Source organism: Chrysochloris asiatica, unplaced genomic scaffold, assembly GCF_000296735.1.
Source record: "Chrysochloris asiatica unplaced genomic scaffold, ChrAsi1.0 scaffold00194, whole genome shotgun sequence".
NCBI lineage: Eukaryota > Metazoa > Chordata > Mammalia > Afrosoricida > Chrysochloridae > Chrysochloris > Chrysochloris asiatica.
The window spans coordinates 5077623-5101341 of NW_006408712.1; the positions used below are offsets into that span (position 1 = coordinate 5077623).

At 38.9% G+C, this 23719-nt stretch overlaps 1 protein-coding gene and 1 pseudogene across 2 annotated transcripts in view; both read right to left on the reverse strand.

Annotated features, from left to right (window-relative positions):
* The window catches only part of FERMT2 (fermitin family member 2), a 108443-nt gene that overhangs the window by 30176 nt on the left and 54548 nt on the right, over positions 1 to 23719 (reverse strand). For both annotated transcript variants that reach the window (XM_006872361.1, XM_006872360.1), the window contains exon 3: positions 9555 to 9689. In XM_006872361.1, coding sequence (XP_006872423.1) covers positions 9555 to 9689 — 135 coding nt within the window. The remainder of the gene's footprint in view (positions 1 to 9554; positions 9690 to 23719) is intronic.
* On the reverse strand, positions 22069 to 22809 carry LOC102818323 (annotated as a pseudogene).

The following is a 23719-nucleotide window of genomic DNA, read 5'->3' on the forward strand; positions in this document are numbered from 1 at the left end:
GAGATCCTCAGGTTGGAACACACTTAAGATACAACTGGGAAGAGCTGCCTCCTCAAAGTAGAGTTGACCATGATGACACGAATGAAGTAAAGCTTTAGGGCCCGTCATTTGCTGATGGGGGCACAAGTTAAAATAAGGAGGAACCGTTGTAAACATGCATTAATAAACAAAACAAGGAATGTCTGTAGGAATCTAGGAAAATTGGAAACTGTCAAAAATGAAATGGAACACGTAAGTATCAATATACTATGTATTAGTGAGGTGCAGTGGATTGGTGTTGGCTATTTATGAATCTGACAATCACACAATTTACTACGGCTGAAAAGGACAAATTGAAGAATGGCATCCACAAAACCCACTGATGCTGAAACTGATCAAACATGCAATCAAGATGTATTAATAAATTACCAGCGATTGAAATGCAGAGGCTGAAAACAAAGAGGAAGGATCAGTAGTTAGAATACTGGGCCCTGGTAATAGAAATGATGCTGGATATGAATCAACAATGGGCTCAAGCATAACAACAATTGTGTGGATGGCTCAAGGACTGGGTAGTATTTTGTTCAGTTGTGCAGTGTTGCTATGAGTTTGAATCAACTTGACAGCACCTAACAACCACAAATTTACTAAGCATAATGTCCTCCAGAACTAATTCCTCCTTACACATGGCACTAGTTCATGCAGAGTTCCCAACAACCCTATTATTCTCATTTTAGATGAGAAAACTGAACCATAGAGCAGTTAGTAATTTCAGGTCAAGAGCTATTAAGTTGCATTGTCAGGCTATATATATATCAGGTCTACTGGGTGTTATGTGTTAGAACCCACTCACCAGCACTTAACAACAACAGGGTGTTAGCTATATAAACTGCCTCCCTCCCATGTACCCTGACTTACTCCCAATTGGTATGCATTTATTTGTTTATAGTTTTGTTACTAATGTTACTGTTGCTGTTATAAAAAGTCAATACAGACGTTTGTACTTATTTCCCAGTATACACAGCATTGCTAGGTTAGATGATACACACATTTTAAAATCCTTTTAAATCTCAGTTCAGTGACAGTCCTAACTAGCAGGCTTTACTGATCACACATTTTAAAACAAATCTCAAGTAGGAAACCAAATAAGGAAGGGGAAAGATGAAATAGTATTTAGTAGGCAACCAAAAAAACAAAATGAGGTTTCTGAACTACGTGAAAAGCTAGACTAAAAACTATGTTGTTGTTGTTTAAATTCTGTAGGGTTAGTTCTAACTCACAGTAACTCTGTAGCATTACGGTTTCCAAGGAGCAGTTGGTAGGTACGAACCACCAACCTTATAGTTAGTAAGTCCAGTTCTTATCTTCTACCATCATACCAGGACTCCACAGAAAGGGCAAAATAAGAGTTTTTAAAGTCTACTGCTCATTCTGCTACGTACTGACTTGTTACTTAATACATTTTAGAACACTTTCCATCAAAATATCAATCTTCAGTCACAGAAACAGATTATAGATTACAGGTAAGTCAAAATGTTAGATGCTGTCAGTTCAATTCTGACTCACAGAGAAACCCCGTGTACAACAGAACGGAACACTGCCTGGTCCTGGGCCAGCCTCACAATCGTTGCTTTGTTTTGAGTCCACTGCCGCAGCCACTGTGCTAATCCAATTAAAATATCGCTCATTCTTTAAGGGTAACAAGGGCAGTCCTGTAAAGAATTTCACTGTGAAACCTTACCCCATGTATCTTCCCTACAGCCCTGATCTTGACCCTTCACACACTTCTTTTTGTTCTCAAAACTCAAAAAAACATTTAAAAGGATTTTACTACAGTGTGAATCGGGAAAGGGTTACTGTGGTACCCTTGACTTACCTGATAGGACTTTTCTATGCAAAGCCTTCTTAATTCTCACCAAATGATTGGGTGGGACCACGCAAATAAGGTTTCTATTTTTTTTAAATCATCTCACTAGGTTTAAGAGGAGCCATCTTATAAGCAAGAACAGATGATCCTAGGACCATCAAGAAAGAAGAGAGTAGAGTGTGAGATCCCTACCTAGAAAAGTGGCAAAGGCAGAGATGGCAGCAGAGGCAGCAACATGGAGCAGCTTACGCATCTAGACGCAAGGATTGAGTCAAGGTGTGTGCCTATGGGCAGAAGGCTGGCTTGCAGAATGTGCCCTTTTGACATTTACAGACTGACTAAGGATCTTGGTAACACTTGCCTACGCAGGGCAGAGGGCGGAGCTCTGGGGCCACATGGCTAAGAAGCCAGAGACAAGAGCAAGATGTGCCTACAGTATGACAGACTAGGGATCCTGACTGGAGAAATGCTACACCCCCCCAGTTGTTTCTGATCCTGAACTATACCCTGTTCACTTCCCTAATAAACCCCATAATTGTGAGTACTCTTATGAGTTCTGTGTGGCCATTGCAATGGATTGATGAACTCAGATGTGAAGCAAAGAGTGTTGTGGGAGGGATGGGTGGCGTCAGAATAGGGTCAAGAAGGTTAGTAATTTGGCTGGGTGGAGGCATGTCTGATCTCTACTTCGTAGGAATCAGCCTTGGGTTGATACTGAGTATGATTCTCCTTCCTCTAGTGAAGCCAGAGATGTCAGATAGGGACCTCATATGGTTTCTGCAGCTATCCACTGCCATCCAGTTGATTTCAACTCATAGCAAACCTATCCAGGTTTTCCAAGTAGCACAGTGGTTACGAATCAGGCTGCAAACCTTAAGGTCAGCAGTTTGAAACTACCACAGTACAAGGAGCAAATTAATTGGGAGGTTTAGGAACAGTATGAAGATGAATAATGATAAAAATTAGAATACCTTAAACTTTGCAGCTGGTAAGTGATTCTCTAAACTCACCAAATTGTGTGTGCCATTTGTTAGTATAATTTAAGTAAAGTCCTGGTGCGGCACTGTAGGTTAAGCACTGGATCATAAAAGGGGTTTAAACAACGATGTTGGAGGTTTAAACGCACCAGCTGCTCCTCAGAAACCCTATACATGGACCCTATGAGTTGGAACCTACTCAATGGCACTTAACAATAATTTAACTGGTGTGAGAAACGTTAAGCCCAAAAAGCAAGTTGTAGAACCTATGATAACTAAAGCTGAAGGTTCTGGAAATGTGATGAAGAATAACTAAAACCAAGTGTCAAATTAGTTGTCCAGCAGTTCGAAAAAGGATTGAGAAGGATGGTAAACACCTAGATTTTACACTCAGATTGTTTTGCAAAGATCCTGAATTTTCACTCATTTTTAAGGACACCTAAACTGGAAGTCAAGGAGTCCTGGTATGGAAACAAGCTGGGCTGCTAACCACAAAGACAGCAGCTCGAATCTACCAGTTGCTCATCACTCAAGAAAGATGAGGCTTTCTGTTCCTGTAAAGATTTTTAGCCTTGGAAACCCTATAGGGGGTGGCTATGAGTTAAAGCCGACTTGGTGACATACAACCACCAAAGTGGAAATCACAGACTATTTACTAAGGATGCGGTTTATGTTGAAAAGATTCGGAACTCCAAGCCGCAGACCAACACTTAAAAAAAGGCGGTTAGCCCTCTGTAAAACGGCTGACCACCCAAAACCAAATCCACCGCCAAGAGAGTGATCCAAAAGGACAGACTACAACTACTCCCCCAAGGGTTTCCAAGGCTGGAAATCTTTACAGAAGCAGACTGCCACAGCTTTGTCCCATGGGGCAGCTGCTGAGTTCAAACCACAGAACTTTTGGTTAGTAGCTGAGTGCTTTTAACCATTGCCTCCAAGACTCTAGTTGGCCAACAAAGGAATGCATACTTATGCTTTCAAGATAAACTATTTAAGGTGTGAACTCTTCATATCATCTGCTTTGATTTAGTAAAAAAAACTAACCAAAAAACCGATCCCCTTTGAAAGAAAAGATAGTCTGTAGTGTTGGTAGTGTTTCTTTTCTTTTTTAAAAAGCTTTTATTGTGAATTGGGCGATAGTTTACATTGGAGAATATCAGTTTTACAGTCATCCTATCACATTACACTTCCCTCCATACATCATTCATTCAACAGCATTTGCTTCCATTCCCTCTGGGTTTTTTTGTTTTTTTTTTTTTGAGATGTACACCGAAGCACTTGGAGTCCTAGTGTGGTGTTGTGGGTTAATGTGCCAGACTGCAAAGCTCTTTGAACTGCAAGGTTGGCAGTTCAAGCTCACCAGTCACTCCGTGGAAACCCTATACAGGGTCGCTATAGGTCGGAACTGACTCAATGGCACTTAACAACACTGAAGCACTAAGGAATATACAACCATTTAAACAACCAAAGGGCATACCCCGCGAGCCCACCATCTGGCCGTCAGCACACAGCTCCTCTCCCTCAGAGTCCAGAGTCCCCAGCCATTCCATCTTTCCACATCATCATCTCTGCCTCCATCTCTGGTGTCCTGAGTGTTTCTTTAAGTATTAGAATTTCATATTCACAACTGATATATGTCTGTCTCACAATTCGAGCATGTGAGAGCTGAGGGAAACTGAGTCTGTTGCCTTATTGATAAAAGAAAGGTTATATCTAACCCTTATCATAAGCCTACAGTAGGAACATTTATAAAATATTGAGCACGGTGTCCAACATTCCAAAGATGCCATGTAGTAAGCTATAGGAACCTGCTGATATTCATACAGGCACAATATAGAACTGAGCTTATGTTTCAAAATTTGACCCAATAAATCACTGATGTGCTAATTAATAAATGATAAAACTGAAATTTAGTATTGCTTTTTAAAAATTTAATGCTACATTATTTTTTTTCTTATACAGGGCACCCAGTGGGCCTTTTCTGTACCTATTACTGATTTTCCATAAAACATAATCCTGGTGTGCTTTTGAAGAGTTAGCATTTCACTTCAATTCACTGGAACGCCTCAAATTTGTTTTTCAATTTAACAGCTTGACTATGTCACTATTAGGTGGCATCTCGTGAGATCCAACTCAGAGCAACCCTGTATGAGGTTTTCAAAGAGTGACTGGTGGGTTTTAACTGCTGAATTGGACTAGTTAGCAGTCCAGTGCTTATCCTACAGCGCTACTCCAGGTCTCCTTTGCCTGAGTATAGACAACCATAATTCATTTTGAGCTCCCTCACTCATCACATAATCACTTCAGACACAGAAAACAGAATTTCTGGTTGCCATCACACGAGGTTCAAAAACAGGCACACTAATCTGCGGTGCTTGAGACAAGACGTGGGTTCCTTTGGGAATAGAGCATGAAAACGGTGCTGTACTGTATCATGATCTGGGAAGGTACAATATATACGAGGGATGCTTCAAAAAGTTCATGGAAATGGGATAAAATAGGATTATGGGGATTTCTTCATGAACTTTTTCAAGTCTCCTTATATACATACATACATACATATATATATATATAAACCTCCATCTTTAATTTATAATGTGTTCACTTTACTCTATGTAACATTTCAATTTTAAAAAGTAAACACAAAAGTAACCCAATTAGTCCAAAAGATATGTAACTTTCACCTTAAATCTCCATTGTTGTATTTATTGTTGTTGTGAAGCGCCATCGAATCGATCCCAACCCATAGCGACCCTGTATAGGGTTTCCAAGAAGTAGCTGGTGAGCTTGAACTGCCAACCTTGCAGTTCAAACGGCTTTGCAGTTTACAAAACCTCTCTTCTTTGCAATTCTAAGATGAATCCTGTCTGACTGAAACCACTTCACAATTATCCCATAAATATACCTTTCTATGTAGTTCTGAGAATAAAATGAGTTTCCATTTAAACTGTACAATAACTCACAGTAAGGACTGTGTCAGATGCCTTTATAAATAGACTATCTCATGTCTACATCAAAATTCAAAACTAACATTATTCTAAGGACAAGCCTATTTATTTATTTATTTATCTCTTGCCCAATCTGTGGGCTTCTACCACCACCCCCATTCTCTCTTTCACATTTTTTTAATGGGAAGGAAATGCCATACTCTCTCTAAAAAATGATTTGATTGTTTTGTAACATTCACAAACCAATGACTCTTCAATGAGCTAGTCTAAATTCCTCACCGTGAGATTAACGCTTCAATTTGGTTTCAAACTACCCTATGGGTCCTTTCCTTCGCCCATAAATTGCCTCAAAAGGTCTGTACATATGTATGTCTTGTACTGTTTATGGTGCTTTGTTGGTATCATTCTTTGTGTTTGAATCGCATTTTCTTCCCATCAAAATCCTATCCTCAGGGATTTGTTAGCCTTAATTTACAAACCTACTTCTTCAACCCATAATACTGAATTAATCACTTTGCTTCTAAGTTTTTATAACCCTATTTCCTACAATATTTATCATTTGTTAATTTCCTCCTTAAATACAGTAATGTTTATCAAGTAGCTTAATAATTAGTTAGGAGTCTGTGGGTAGCATAAAAGGTTAAATGTTTGGTTATTAACCAAAAGGTTGGTGGTTCAAATATACTCAGAGGTAAGAGGGGGAAAAGCCTGGCAACCTACTTCCAAAGGTATCAGCCACTGAAGTCCTATGAAATCCTGTTCTACACTGAAACACATGGTACTGTCAGGAGATGCAATTAACTTGGCAGCAATAGGTATAATTTACTGAAGAAGAGGGATCTATCTTATTTCTCTGAGGCATCCTGGTGGTACAGTGGTAATTACTTGGCTGCTAACTGAATAGTCAGTGGTTTGAATCCACCACCGCTCTGTGGGAGAAAGCTGTAACAGTCTGCTTTCTTAAGAATTTACAGCCTTGGAAACACTATGGGGCCATTCCACCCAGTCCCACAGGGTCCCTATGACTCAACATCAGTTTTATTTTTTTGTGTGTCTCCCACAATGTAGTTAGTACATAAGTAGGTAAAGAAAAGTTACAAGGTTTACGTTCTTAGAAGTTGTGAACCTTGTGGTAGCTGTTATGTGCCGTGGAGTTGGTTCTGACTCATAGCGACCCTGTACAGGTTTTCTGAGGCTATAAATCTTTACGGGAGCAGAAAGCCTCAAATTTCTCCCACGGAACAGCTGGTAGTTTCAAACTGCTGACCTTGCGGTTCACAGCCCGATTCGTCACCACTGCGCTACCAGAGCAAACCTTGTTGTTATTTTTATGTGCCGTGGAGTGGGTTCCGACTCACAGCGACCCTGTACAGGGTTTCCAAGGCTGTAAATCTTTACGGGAGCAGAAAGCCTCATTTTTCTCCCACAGAACAGCTGGTAGTTCCGAACTGCTGACCTTATGGTTCACAGCCTGATTCGTCACGACTACACTACCAGAGTGAACCTTACTGTATCATAATTTCTTCATTCTTAAAGCATGGATAATAACAGCAACTACTTGAAAAGCTTATTTTAAGAATTCAATAGGTTTCCATGGTTAAAGTACATGGAATAGTTCTGGGCATACAGTAAGCACTACATAACTATTTGCTATCATTATCATAACCAAAGAATTTATAAAGTCAGGAATGAATTAAATTAGTAAGAATGAGGTGTTTGCTGAGGCACTCATCATAAGAAATGAGTTTTAAAAATGTGGCTCATGGAAGCATAGAGAATGATACTGTCCTGTCTATGAATGTGCCCAGAACTATCTGAAGAACTACATTAACTTAATCAACTAGCTAACTAGCTACGGAATAATACAGCCACACACACTCCTACCAACAAGTAAGAAAAAGTCCCTTCATGAGAAAGCTTACTATTATTATGGTAACAAATCTTAAAGGAAATAGAAGGTAGGAAGAATAGCATCTGAGGTGGCTTCAAAGAGTTTGTTAATGATCCTGTAATAAGTCACCTATAGGTAGGCACTGGTGTGATGCTATAGGATAAGCACTGAATCCTAAGGTCAGCGGTTTAAACTCACCAGACACTCCTCAGAAATCGTATACAGGGCCACTATGAATCGGAACCAACTGGATGGTACTTAACAACAACAATAGGTAGATACATGGATCAATACAAAGGCTAGACAAGTGTGGCAGGGAGTGTGGGAGTACACCACCTATAAACAAGTAAAGGTTTCACAAAGGGTATTGTATATGGGCATTTACCTTTGCTGAAAATATATCCATGAATGTGGTGAAACATACAGGGGGAACATTAGGAATACTTCTTAGATATTACCTAACACCTTGAGGGAATAATTGCTGGTCCTGGGAGACAGTATGGTCAAAAGGAATAACACAGTCCACAAAGACAATGTTCTACATCCAACTTTGGTGACTTAACAACTGGAATCTTAAAAGCTCATAAGCAGCCATGTAAGATGCAACTATTGGTCTCTCCCTGTCCAGAGGAAAGAAGAGTAATGAAGATTGAACAGTTAGTCTAATGGAACATGGGAACATCAGTCTCCATGACTGTGAGACCAGAAGAACTAGATGGTACCCGGCTACCAACACCAACTGCTCTGAAAGGGATCACATTAGAAGGTCCTGGATAGACTGGCGAAAACGTGGAACAAAACTAAAAATCATTTTAAAAAGACTAGGCTTACTGATCAGAGATTGGCAAAACCCTGAAGACTATGGCCCTTGGCCACCCTTGTTCTAGAACTAACTCACCTTGTGGCTCCATTTTCAGCCAAACAACAGATTGGTACATGGGGAGGGAAGAAGGGCAAGAACACAAGTGAGATATGCACACCACAGAATCATCAATCATTTGCGATCAGAAGGACAGAATTTTCCTAAGGACAAAATTCAGAAGACTTGGAAAATAAGGAAGAATGGAAACAGAAACACAAGTGATGTTATACTAAGAGGCCTGTAACTGAAATGAAATGAAGTGTATGATTCGTGTGAAAGTAAGACTGACTGATGATCTGCTCTGTAAATTTTCACAAAAAGAATGCATAATAAGTTGTGCTGTGTGTGTGTGTGTGTGTGGGGGAATCTATTATATTTTAATACCACTTTGCATGAACTTTTAAAGCCCCCTCGTATGCAAAGCACAAAGGGTTAAGTAATCCATCAACATTAAGAACATATTCATTTAGGCTATATTGGTTATAGTGGAGGGTCAGAGAAAAAGAGGAAGATCCCCAGTGAGATGAATTGGCCAAGTGGCAGCATCGATGGACTGAAGCGTGGCAACAGTAATGAGGTTAGCCCAGGATCGGGCAGTGTTTCATTCTGCTGTGCATGAGGTTGATATGAGTTGGTACCGACTCGATGGCACCTAACAACAACAACAAATAGTGGTTTTCCACAGAATACAGAAATAAAGAATAAAACACTTTAAACAACTATTCAATTCCTGCAAAGAGCCCGTTTAAGATATTGTCCCCCTCTTGACTCTTTTTCTCAGCAGAGAAGGAGTCTTCCCTATTACTGGTACAGCTATTGACACCTGCCTGACATGCTGATTTGCACATGATAAATATTTATGACACTTATAATGAATTGGTGATTGAAAAAAAAAAAGATGCCACACCAAGTATTTTTGAAAACTTGCACCACTCTCCTGACCTATGAGATCTATATACTCCCTAACCAAGCCAACACAGCATACAGTTCACCCTTCTTGAACGGAGCCCCTTGTTAGCCAAAGTCTCACCTGATCCAGGAGTGATAAGAGGTCCCTCTAATTCAAGAGCCTCATCTTCAGACTGGTCGTCTAACTTTTTCTTTTTTTTCTTTGTTGGATCTCTGGGTTTTTTCAAAAGGGAAAGTTCTTCAGGGTGTCTGATATCTGTTAAGATAAAAAATAAATAAATTTTCTTCTGTACTACTAAAATAATCACTTTACACTTAGTAGATCTATTATTTTATTCCAAGACAAAATTCTAGAGTTCCCTTCTGTGCATGTTTTGTTTTCTGTTTTGTAAGACATTAATACTCCATGCGAAAGTCGGGTGACTGACACTTTAAAAGCAAAACAAAATCTACTGAAAGCACTCTAGTTTATTAGCTATGTAATAAATGTAGTGACTTCAAAGTAGAGAGAGAACAATCTACTGAGGTAACAAATGAAGATATGAATCATTAGTTTTATGTGTGTGTGTTTTAACCTAAAATAATAAAAAAAAACAACAACCCAAAAAACAAAACAAAAACATTATACAACACTCCTCACTCATTCTGCATGTCAAGTCTAAATACATGAAGTAAATGTAATGACAGTAATTTACACCATTACCAAAGCTTGAAATTCTAACTGAAGCAAACTTTTATTGCCTCATTCAGGATGGCTACAAGTTGCTATATCTGCGTAGATCCTCTTCATTTTCATTTAAGGAATCTGATGTCAAGTACAATGAATAAAAGGTAAGTAGCAAAAGAAATTAGAAAAGACTTAAGTAGATATATGTACATTAAATACTATATTACACTATATATTTATTACATATATATATTAATTACATAGCATTACACACCACATTTGTGAATTATAACACTCAATACTGTTAAGATGTCAATTCTCCCCAAACTGAGCTACAGAGTCAATGAAATCCCAGGCAAAATAGTTAACTACTTCTTTGCAGAAACTGACAAGCTGATTGTAAAATGTGTATGAAAATGACAACAATCCAACAGTTAAAGTAATTTTAAAAGAACTAAGTTGAAGGATTTACACTACCTCGTAAGGCCGTAACAACCAAGACATTGTTATAGGGGTAGCTGGCAAAATGAGACATACGAGGGGGTTTCAATGGTTCAAAGTAACAATCTATTATCTTTTAATACCATGTTCTGCGAACTTTCTGAAGCCCCTTAATATATCCACAGAACAGAAGACGGAAGCTCAAAACAGACATTCAAGACAAAAGTGGTCAATGGGTTTTTGATAAAGGTGTCAAGGTAATTCAATCAGAAAGGAACTATTTTCAATAAACAGTTCTAGAACAACTAAAGACTTGTATATTAAAAGATCATTAACTTTTGCCTAATATAACATACAAAAATTAACACTTAAAAGATCATAGACCTAAATATAATAGCCAAAAGATTCTAGAAGAAAATGTAAGTAGACAAATAACCTCCTAGATAGGACACAAAAAGAATCATAAAAATTATCCTTTAAAAAGACAAAGAATAAAAATTCTACTCTCTGTGAAAGATACTGTTGAGAGAGCCAACAGGCAAGCTACAAACTAATCTATTGACAATGTATATGTGGCAAACACTGTCTCCAGAATGTATAAACACCCCCTGAAAAGAAAACAAACTGACTGCCTTCAAGTTGATTCCAACCCGTACTAACCATAATGGGCAGAGTAGAACTTCCCCCACAGCATTAAATCTTTACCCAAACAGATTGCCACGTCTTTCTCCTGCAGAGAGGCTGCTGGGTCAGAACCATAGACCTTTTGTTTAGCAACCAGTTTACCACCAGGATACCTCAGAAAATATAAAACACAAGAGTAAGACGACAAATGGGCTGAAGGTTGGGACTGGCACTCTAAAAAAGAATATGTAAGAATAGCCACGAAGCACATGAAGTGATGTTCAATGTTAGTAACTGGGAAAATGCAAATGAACACGACAATGATAACAACTTTAAACAGTATCCAAGTGACTAAAATTAAACGAGACTGCTAACACCAAGTGTTGGTGAGGATATGGAAAAGACATGGTACTCTCATACCCAGCTGGCAGAAATACAAAATGTCACTATTTTAAAAAACAGTGTCATAGATTCTTATAAAGTGGAACACACACATACCATATAACCCAGAATACTCCTAGGTAGCTTTACCCAAGAAAAATTCAAAGTATGTTTATAACTGCTTTAATCAACAAGTCAACAATGTAAACAACCCAAATGGGTAAATAAAATACGGTCGTTTTATAGACACTGAACACTGCTGTTTGTTGCTGAGTTAACTCCAAGACATGGTGCCCTTTACTTAGAACAAAACACTACCTGCTCCGATGCTATCTTCCAGCACTGTATTACACAGCATTTTGCTGTGATTGCTAAAGGTATCAATGGCTAATTTTTGGAAGTATATTGCCTGACCTCTATCCCTGTTGTTGTAGGTGCTGTTGAGTTGGTTACGTTCACAACAGAAGGAAATACCACCTGGTCTAGCACCATCCACTATTGTTGCTGTGCTTCAGCTCACTGTTGTAGTCACTCTGTCCATCCAGCTGGTGGAGGGTCTTCCTCTTTTACACTGACTTTACCAAAAATTGATTTCCTTCTCTAGGGATCAGTCCCTCTTGAAGACATAACCAAAGTACATAAGGTGACATAAGAACATTCTTGCGGTATTTCTCTGATAGATTTGTTTGTTCTTCTGGTATTCCATGGTGTGTTTAATATTCTTTGCCAACACCATAATTAAAATGCATTAATTCTTCTCTGGTTTTTCTTATTCACTGTCTAGCTCCTGTACGCATTTGAGGCTATTGAAAAAACCATGGCTTGGGTGGTGGAATAGAATACAGTTGTTTTTAAGTGCCATCAAGTTGGTTCCGACTCATAACAACTCTGTATAGGGTTTCCAAGGAGTGTCTGGTGAATCTGAACCATCAACCCTGAGGTTAGGAGTCCATTGCTTATCCTAAATTGTTGATACATACAGTAACAGGATGACTCTCATAATCATTACACTAAATGGAAGAAGTCAGAAAAGAGTATGAATCTGTACATACAAAATTCCAGAAAATGTTAATTTAGCTAAAGAGACAAAAGGCAGGTCAATGGTTATCAGGAACCTATGTCTGCAGGGTTACGGAATTAAATGTTCCTCTCTGTGTTTTCACAGGTGTAAACATTTGTCAGAATTCATCAAACTGTACACTTCAAGTGGGTGCAGTTTGTGGCATCATCTATCATACTATAATAAAGTCAATTAAAAAATAAAGTACGGAGAGAGCGAGAAATAGACCCAAGGAAAAACAAGAAAAATCAAGAGAAAAGAGAAAAGGGGTCTGTGTATCAGAATGTTGGTGGTACTACACGGTATGGCACAGTATGAATAGAATAGGAAACAAAACGTGTTATCACTGCATACCTTGTAATGCTGCAAAAGGCTAAATTACTGAATCAAAATGATATATAATTAGTTTATACCTTTGTTGTTCTTGTTAAATATCTCAAGTTGGTTCCAACTCATATCAACCTTGCATTTAGTAGTCCAGTGTTTATCCTACAGTGAATAATTACTAGCGTCAAACCAGTATTGAAACATGAAGCTAAAATATTGGATGTTGTTTTTTGTGTGCCATTGAACCTGTTCCAACTCATAGCAAGCAAACCTGTATAGAGTTTTCAAGAGTGGCTGGTGGGTATGAACTGCTGACCCTACAGTTACCAGTCCATGTGCTTATCCCTGAAACTAGGATTGACCCAAATGCTGTGGTGATGGTGAGGTGGAGTTTAAGGATGAAGAGAAGCCAGATTACTTGGGTTCAAATCTCAGCTCCATCATTTACTACCTTTGTGACTCTGGGCTAGTCAGTTACTCAGCCTATTAGCATCAGAGTTTCCCTATCTGTAAATATAACAATTAATACTCAAAAGCTCCTTGATTAGGGCCTTGCATTTAATATGTGCTTTATAAAGATAAGTATTAATGTTTTTCTCATTAATGCAAAAGTAAAGCTACTGTTCTCCCATGTAAACTATCACATAATTCACAATAAGACATTTTTTAAAAATGCAATTATATTAAGAAACTGAAAAACACACAGAAGCAATAATGAAATCATCTAAAATCTGCTTTTATAAAATAGTGTGACAGTGTAAGTAAGTAGTCATTTTCATGACTGCCAAATATTCTACAGTGTAAATTCCATAAATTAGCCATTCTTCAAATGTTGGCTTCTTATAAACAGTGGTTTACAAACATCTGTATACGTTCATGTTCTTCCATATTTTATTTCCTTAGGTTCGAAAGCTATTAATTCTTTTAAAGCTTACTTCCAACTTAGAATGGTGTGGTCTTGGTCCACTCTGTCAGCCAAAGTGTAGCAAGATAGGCAGTGTGTGGTTTCTTCTCTATACTTTGCTTATTTGAAAAACATTATTTTCCTTATCTCCTTATTTTATATTTTTATTACAAGTGTTTTTGTACATTTTCTCATAGATTATATTTCCATCCTTGCTGATTTTTGTTAACAAATTTCTTTAAGACAAAGTTAATTCACATGTCAAAATCTATAAAGAAGTAATCAATTGCAAATCACATTAGATTTTCTTAAAAACATGTTTTTAAATTTTACGTACACATTATTCCCCAAAAAAGTCCAAAGCCATTTTAAATAACAATGCAGGTTGGTTTTTTTATTTGCCTGTTGGCTATTTGAACACTGTTATTGCTGTTAAGTGCCATCGAGTCAGTTCCGACCCATTAACAACCCTGGATAGGGTGTCCAAGGAACAGCTAATGAGCTTGAACCAGGGACCTTGTGTTCAAACGGACTTTTCAATCCAGCGCATAAGCCCATAGTGCCCCACCAGGAAGTACTAATGCTCTGTCATGTTTTATTTTTGTAATGTATTGCTGCCTTTTTAAAAAAATTTACAGGCTATTTAAAGGGAAGGATTTTTCTGAAAATGGGATTACCAGAGAAATGGTCCTGAATAGATACATGAACAGTGAGCAAGTAAATATAACTGCTCTTTAATTATTAATAAATGTAGGGTAAGCAAATGTCCATTGCTAAACAGCAGAAATCATGTTTAGAATCAATGATTGCTCCTTCAATTCTGTCACTTTCTTTAAGGCTTCCAGATACATCTGACTTAAATTAGTATCAGAGAAAATTCTTAAAAATTGCAATGTAAAACCTAAGATTACCTTCTTGTCTGTAAGGATAAAGACATTAATTCAGTTGCCCACTAATGTAAGTAACCTGAGGAGCCTGATGTATGAGCACTGTTAATTGTATGGTGAGAAACTCAAAAAAGAACTCACCCCATAAACATCTGAATTATCCACCTAGTTAACAGAGTTGAATCCTTTCCTACATTACATTTTTTAAGTTTTTATTGTGAATTGAGTGAAAGTTTACAGGGCAGATCATCAACTTTACATTCAAATCATATACTTTGTTTCATTACAATGATTATAATCCCCTCCATATACCATACTTCAGACATATTGTCAGGAGCAACCAGTTGCTGGAGTAGGATATCATGTTTGGGAAGGTGGAGGGTCAAAGAAAAAGAAGAAGACCCCCAACAAGATGGACCGGCCAAGTAGCAGCAGCGATGGACTCAAGCATGGTAACAATAGTGAGGTTGGCCCAGGACTGGGCAGTGTTTTGTTCTGCTGTGCATAAGGTCACTATGAGTCAGTACCAACTTGATGGTACCTTAACAACAACAATGTACCATCAGTTAACAGTATTTCTCTCTCTTCACGCTTTAGTTTTTTTTTTTAAGGCCTATCTAATAATTTACACCATCAAAGGGCACCTTCTACAAGTCTACCTTCTAGCTGCCAGCTCTCAGTCCCTCTCTTCCTATGAATCTAGAGTCCTCAGCTGCTCCCTCCCTCCCCTCCATGTCCCCATCTCTGCGCCTCCATCTCTGGAGCCACTGCTTCTCTGGATAAGGTCCCACATTCCACTTGTGCTCTTCTCCCTTGATGATCCTCAGGGCCAGTTTCTGGACTGTAAGATTAACTACTCCCCCGCTTTTGTTACAAAACTTCTACCTTTACAACTGTGACGTCAGTTAGTCATGCTAACAGTTACTCACTATTGAATCATAAGAATCTTATCCCCATCTCTTTTTACCACCACACCTATCTAGACAAGATGAAAACTATTCAGTGGGGACTCTTTCTTCTCCGACACACTGTTAAAACTAAACTCCCTCTTGAAACCTTGTAAGCCTGTCACTTTGTGCCTTTACTGCACTCTCATTTTAGGTAGTCAATATTCTTAAGTGCCTGTCCCAATCTACCCTGTATACACTGGGGATAGCAGTGATATTTGATGTGAAGACTCTGTCCCTCTCTGTTGGTTATTTATAGCTACTACCTCTGGTAGTGTAGAGGTTACGAATCGGGCTGCGAACCTTAAGGTCAGCGGTTTGAAACTACCAGCCGCTCCGCGGGAGAAAGATGAGGCTTTCTACTCCCGTAAAGATTTACACCATCGGAAACCCTGTACAGGGTCGCTATGGGTCGGAACCGACTCGACAGCACTTAACAACAACAACCTCCAGGACTATAGGTCAAGTTCATCAAATTTCTACATTATTATTATTTTTTTAATGTTTTAATGTGAAATTATGTGATAGTTTACATGGGAGAACATTAGCTTTACATTCATCCTATATATATCGTTTCACTGCCATGGTTACAATCCCCTCCATGTATCATCAACCAACCAAAGGGTATACCCTGCAAGCCTGACCCCCGGTCGTCAGCAGCACACAGCCACTCTCCCTCTCTGGGTCTAAAGTCCCCAGCTGTGCCATCTCTCCACGTCACTGTCTCTTCCTCCATCTCTGGTGCCACTACTTCTCTGGATAGGGTCCCACTCTCTGCTCTTCTTTCTTGATGGTCCCAGGAACCTTTGCTCCTAGACTGCAAAGTTAATCACTCCCCTCCTTGCTACAAAATGTCTACCTTTACATTTCAAACCCTCACAAGCAGTCCTGATAACACAATGATTTACTATTGTATCACAAGAGACCTATCCATTTCCTTTCATCAGCCCCGCCTAGACAGACTGGATACTGATCAGTGGAGAATCTACCTTCCTCCACACTCTCTGGATCTAGGCTCCCTCTTGAAAGCTTGTAAGCCAGTCACTTCTTGACTTTGTAGCCTCCCCACTTAGGGTGGTTAATGTCCAAGTTGACCATCCCTGTCTACTCTGTGTATGGAGGGGGTGGGAAGGATCTTTGCTGTAAAGATTTGTTCCCTCTTTTGAGCTACTGCATCCACAAGTGTATGTCAAGTTCATCAAATTGTATCAGATGAATCTTTTTTTTCCTCTTCTTTCTTTTTCTAGTTGAGCGCTCTGATTATCCAGTCATTGAAGCCAGGTCAAGTGGGTATTATCTGCAAGTGTGGGTGTTCTTGTGCATATGCCCTCTCTTCTTATCAGCTGGATGCTTCACTCTCCACTCTAGTCCTCTGTGGCTATGTCACTGACTCTGGGCCCAAGAGTCCCCAGGTCTCGCCACACTACTGGCCCACCAGGTATCCACCCAGGTTCACAGGAGTCTATTGAACATTGTAGGGCTTAGCTCGCAGCTTCATTGCTGTTTTTCCCTCACTTCCCCTTATCGGTGACGAACGTGGTCACCAATCAGAGTGCATATTCCCATTGAGTCTTACTCTTGGAAGGGGGTTTGCTCTGAGGGGACCCGACCACTTGCCTTGATGTCTCCTGGGTGAACAACTTGCTTGTTCTTGTAGTAATCAGTCAGTCTGCCTATACTGTTTTGTATTTTTCCTGTGGGTCTTTCTTTCAAGAAGTATCTTCTGTTCTTCTATCCACCCAAGTCTGGTCTGCTTGTCCTTTCAAGTGGAAATTTCCCACCTCTGAAGATTCTGGATGCTGTTCAGGATTCCACCTATGGTCTTATTCTACATTACTTTTTAAAGGATCAAGATTTAACCTACTAAGAGACCTAATGATTTATGAGTTACTTTCAATTCTCAGCATCCTTTCAGTTTTAAATGCCACACTGCCATACTGGGAGAAAAGAAGGGCATTAGAGAGTATCAAGCCTCTGGGTAATCAGTATCTGTATGTTTCAGCCCAATCAACCCCACTCCCCCCCAAAGTAAAATACAGAGTGAAAAATTCAAGAAGTACAGGAGAATATAAAAATGAACCACATCTGAGAAATATGACATCCTTCTATGACAACTCCAGTCATGTTAAGTAGAAAGGAAAACAAACACACATAATTTGAACAAGCCTCTCAACTACATTTGGTATGTACCTTGCTCCCATACCCTCCAGTCCCAGTAGCTTGACGATCACCTCACAACATGATTCATACTTTGAGATTTTTGTTCCTAGGTTATTTCCTGTTCAGCCCACAAACAGCTATTAACGTAACTAGAACAGTGACTACTAATAATTAGTTCTTCATTAAATCATAAGTGTATAAATAGTTCTTAACTAGATGTACCCAACAGAAATGCTTACGAAGTTAAAAAAAAAACAAATAAGAAAGTGTATGCTTGTTTCCCAACTCCAAGTATTTTTTTAGTATCTTTGGCCCCAACAGCTTGTTTTATAAAAGTTCTACAAGTATTCTGATTCCAACTTCTCTTTGAGAAGCACTTAAGGAAGGTGGCAGAGGGGAACAGAAAAATTACATTTTATTTCTGTAATATTAAGTTTCATATAGAAACTTAGATATTGGTTTAAGTGTGATCTGAAACAGTATAAAACAAAATAAACCTAACAGGTTTTAACTCTGAATCTACTGTTTTAATAAATAAAATAATTTTTTTAATCTGTCTACTTAATCTGTGAAGACTGTACTGAAAATAACAGGAAAGGATAAAAGAGACTGCTAAGGAGTCTGGGAATACAAGATGGAACAACACATTTTGACAGCAGTTTGGTAATTAAGCAACATAGGTCTACCATATGATCCAAAAGATTCTCCTCCTAGGTATTTATTTACCAACAGCATAAGGAACAGATGGCAGTGGTGTAGAATACTAGTGCAATAGGGGGAGTGGAAATGGAGAGATGTAAAAAGATTCAAGATCTATCTTGGGGATAATTCAGCACTACTAGACGACTGCTGAGATGCATATAATGACAAGCATGAGTCCATGTTTCGGGAATGCATATCTAGGTTGTAACTAATGTGGAAAAAAATTGATGGGGCGTGATGGCAGAGATTTTGGAACCTTGAGTTTGGTTTTTATTGTGTTCAGTTTTAAATTCCTGTCAATTAAATGGCTTGTCATTATAAATAATGCTTCAGTGAGAAAACCGTGGACTAGAATTTCTAAACAAAAAAACCCAAAATTGACAAGGCTAGAAATAAATCAAAGATAAATTAAGAATAGGGTATCTAAACCACAATGGAGAAGTAAGGACTTGATTCATGTTCCTGCTTTAAATAATTAAAAAATTAAGATAAGGTTTACAGACATTAGACAATAGGAAACTAAGAGAAAAGAAAACCGGGGCATCCTATGACTATATCGGGCCCCTGTTGTAGTGCCATAGGATCAGCACTGGACTGCAAAACACAAGGTCAGCAGTTCAAATTCACCAGCCACTTCCTGGAAACCCTATACAGGTTTGCTATGAGTCGGAACCAACTTGACAGCACATAACAACAATGGGCAATACGAAGTCCTAGTGTGGCACTGGAGGATAAGCACTCGGCCTTCAAGGCTGGTGGTTTCAACTGGCCAGGTGCTCCTCGAAAACCCTATACAGGGTTGCTTTGAGTTGGAACCAACTAGAAGCCACTTAACAATGGGCAATAGAGTGAATGAGTCAGTGAATGAAAACATCAAAGTAAGATGGAAGGAATACACAGAGTTGTTGTTGTTAAGCGCTGCTGAATATGCTCCGACCCACAGTGACCCTGTATAGGGTTTCCGAGAAGCAGCTGGTGAGTTTGAACCACTGACCTTGCAGTTCAAATGGTTTTGCAGTCTGGCGCATTAACCCACAGCCATTTCAAGAGGCAGTATATGACCAAGAACCTATGGTACTGAAGGAAGAAGTCCAGGCTGCACTGATGACACTGGCAAAAAACAGGCCCCAGGAATCGATAGAATACAAATTGAAATGTTTCAACAAACTGATGCAGCACTAGAGGCGTTCACTCATCTATGTCCAGAGATTTGGACAACTGATTGGTAGAGATCCATAAATGTGTCCATTCCAGAGAGGAGACCTAGTAGGATGAAGAAATCATCCAACAATATCATTAATATTCCAAGTGAGTAAAAACTTAAACATGTTTACCTGTGCTTTACTGACTATGTAAAGGCTTTCGACTGGATCATGACAATCTATGGATAACATTGCAAAGAACAGGCATTCCAGATTACTAAATTGTGCTGGTGGGGAACCAGTACACACCAAGAGGCAGCCATTTCAGCATAACAAGGGAATACTGAATGGTTTAAAATCAGGTAATAGATGCACAAGAGCTGTCTATTTTCACCACATTTATTCAATCTGTAACCTGAGTAAATAATTCGAGAAACTGGATTATATGAAGAATGTGGCATCAGATCTGGAGATTCATTACAATCTGCAAAACACAGATGACACACATTTGCTTGCTAAAAGTGAAGAGGACTTAAAATAGTTAATGATGAAGATAAAAGACCACAACCTTCAGTATGGATTATACATCAATGTAAAGAAAACAAAAATGCTCACAACTAGACCAGTAAATAACATCATGATACATGAAGATCAAAGACTTTCATTTTCCTTGGATCTATAATAAACACTCATGGAAGCAGCAGTCAAGAAATCAAATGGCATATTGCATTAGGAAAACCTTTTGCACAAGACCTCTTTAAAGTGTTCAAGAGCAAAGTATCAGTTTGAGGACTAGGGTGCACTGAATCCAAGCAATGGTATTTTCAGATACCTCATATGCATGTAAAAGCCGGACAATGAATAAGCTAGAGAAGAATCCATGCATTTCAATCATGGTGTTGAAAGTATTAAAAGTACCATGGACTGCCAGAATAACAAACAAATCTGTGAAGAAGTATAGCCAGATGCTCGTTAGAAGCCAGGATGATGAGACTTTGCCTCTCATACTTTGGACATGTCATCAAGAGGGAACAGTCTCTGAAGGACATCGTACTTGGTAAAAGACTCTCAATGAGATGGACTGACAGTGGCAGCAGCAATGTGCTCAGATGTAACAACTGTGAAGATGGCAAAGGACCAGGCAGTGTTTTATTCTGTTGTGCAGAGGGTCACTATGAGTCAGACCTGACTCCAGGGCACCTGACAAACTGGTATGGAATGGGACCAAACTTTAAATCAGAGTATCTTCTTATACTGAGTCCTGGTGTGGTGCCGTAGGATAAGCACTCAACTTCAAGGTCAATTTGAAACATGAGATCAGTGGTTCAAACTCACTAGCCACTCCCTGGAAACCATATACAGAGTTGCTTTGAGTCAGAGCCAACACGATGGCAATCAACAACAACATCATCTTCCTTTATAGAGCTCTAAATTATCTGTCAATTAAACCCTGGGAGTGGGAAAAAAAAATGTCCTATTATAAAGATGCTTCATTTGGAAAGCTTGCAAGACAGAATACGTGATACATGAAAGAATTTAGCATGCTTTGCCAACAAATGTTTCTTTCAAAAAAGGAAAAGGAAAAAGGAAACTTCAACTAAATCTCATTTAACCATTACATAATTTTTTTAACTTAAAAAAGCAACAACAAAAAAATAATGGGAAAGTTTGTCATTTTAGGCATAATTAGACATTTCTCCCCTCTTTTTCCCCAGTCCAGGGAGCTCTGGTAGCGTAGTGGTTATGAATCGGGTTACTAACCTCAAAATTATCAGTTCGAAACTACCAGCTGTTCCGTGGGAGAAAGATGAGGCTTTCTGCTCCCATAAAGATTTGCAGCCTCGGAAACCCTGTGCAGGGTTCACTATGAGTCGGAACCGACTTCATGGTACTTAGCAACAACAACAAGGTTGCTATGAGTCGGAACCAACTCCATGGCACATCACCACCAAAGTTTATTTGGGGAGTCTTGGTGCATCAGACTGCAAAGTCGTCTGAACTGCAAGATTGGTGGTTCAAGCTCACCAGCTGCTCCTTGGAAACCCTACACAGTGTCGCTATGGGTTGGAACCAACTCAACGGCACTTAACAACAACCACAACCTATTTTATTTAAATTAATAAAATGCTACATACGTATAGTTACTGGTCCTAGTGTGGCGCTGTGTAATAAAAGCACTGGAGCACAAGGTCAGTTTGATCCGAAGTCGGTGGGGTTCAAACTCATCAATCACTCCTTGGAAACCCTACACAGGATTGCTATGAGTTGGAACTGACTCCACGGCACATGACCAACCAACCAAAGTTATAGGCAAATGACATTCCAATATATTTAACTGGATAATATAAAAAATACATATTCACAAACACAGATTCTGTACTACCATTAACAATTCAGACTGTGTAGTCCAAGTCTTCCAGAATTCCAAAATTTTTATCAATTACATTTTCATGAAATTCAAACTTTCTTTTGGCTCAAGACTTTACAGTAAATATGTTATCAGTCCATCTGTTAACAGCTTCTTTGGCTACTATATTTACTTAAACTATTTCTTCCACAACCTTTTTTTACTTCTGTCTTTAACTTTGGGCTCCTGATGTGGCGCTGTAGGATAAGAACTAGGCTGCAAACCAAAATGTCGGTGAGTCACACTCACCAGCTGCTCCTTGAACCTACAACAGGGTCACTGGATTCAGAATCCATTCAGTGACAATTAACAACAGCCTTTAACTTTCCCATTGGTCCTTAAAGTGAAGAAAGCTCCTTTGCTAGCATGGCTCATTATTCCATCTCATGGTGGCCAATTTTAGCTTTCTGAATGCTTTTCTGTAGGTTGGCAAGCTTTTGGCTTCCCTAAGACAACTGGAAATTCTAGGACCTCCAACTTACATGTCCTTACATGAAGAGCTTTACTAGGAAAAGCCCAATAAGCACTTGATGTTCCAATCTTGTCACAGTCAACCATACCAGCATCCACTAAGCTTTGAAGGACATTTTAAATAGCATGGCAGTAAAGCCTTTTTGAGAGCAATCTTCTCCGTATCTTTTAGGTGAAATACATCTTTTGTCTCAAAACATATTTCCATCATGTGAGTTCTCTTTACCTCTGCACTCAGTCCTGTTTTTCTTGACATGGTGTGTGTGTGTGTGGGGGGGGGAAACGTGGGCAAGTCTTCTGTAGCTGAGCAAGGGTGGAGGTGGGTTGCATTCTGCCTTTATTGCGTCACTGTCCTTTTTCAGTAGTTGGCATACTCTTCCCATTCTTTGAGAATCTTGGGTTTTTTGGTAGCACTGGGAATTTCCTCATCTTTCTGTAGCCTAATTCTATTGCTCTTACAGCACTCAAGAGCCACAAGAGTAGACCTCAGCAGAATACAATTAATCACGGTGGCCTAGACTCAAGTGTGTTTACTATAATGTGGGGAAATAGTGCCTGGCTCCGATATTAAATAACCTAAAATAATTGGCAGGAAAAAAATTATTCCTGTAAAGAACAATTAAATATGCTGTCACTTCATTGTTCAATTTCTAGTTGTGATGAGAAAACACAACACTAATGTAGTAGCTCCCAGGCTAATTATTTAGTCTAATCAAATCTACTATTGCAGTATGAAGCAACTATACCCAATTATCTAAGCTAGTCAGCACAGTTATGTTCCAATATAATTTTACTTATGGACACTAAAATGTGAATTTCAAATAATTTTCATATGTCACAAAATACTACTTTTCTTTGGATTTTTTAAAAACCACTTTAAATTACAGAATTACAGCCTCATGTGCACAATTGTGTTTTCTGGAATAACCATACTTAGCAATGTCATCCATAGCTTGTCATGATCCAGACAATAGAAAGCCTTTGCATAGTCAATACAGCACAGGTACACATCTTTATGGCATTATCTGCTTTTAGTTAAGATCCATCTGACATCAGCAATGATATCTCTTGTTTTACATCTTTGTCTGAATCTGGCTTGAATAGTACATGGCAGTTCCCTGTTGGTGTACTGTTTCAACTTTAAAAAAAATCATATCCAGCAAATT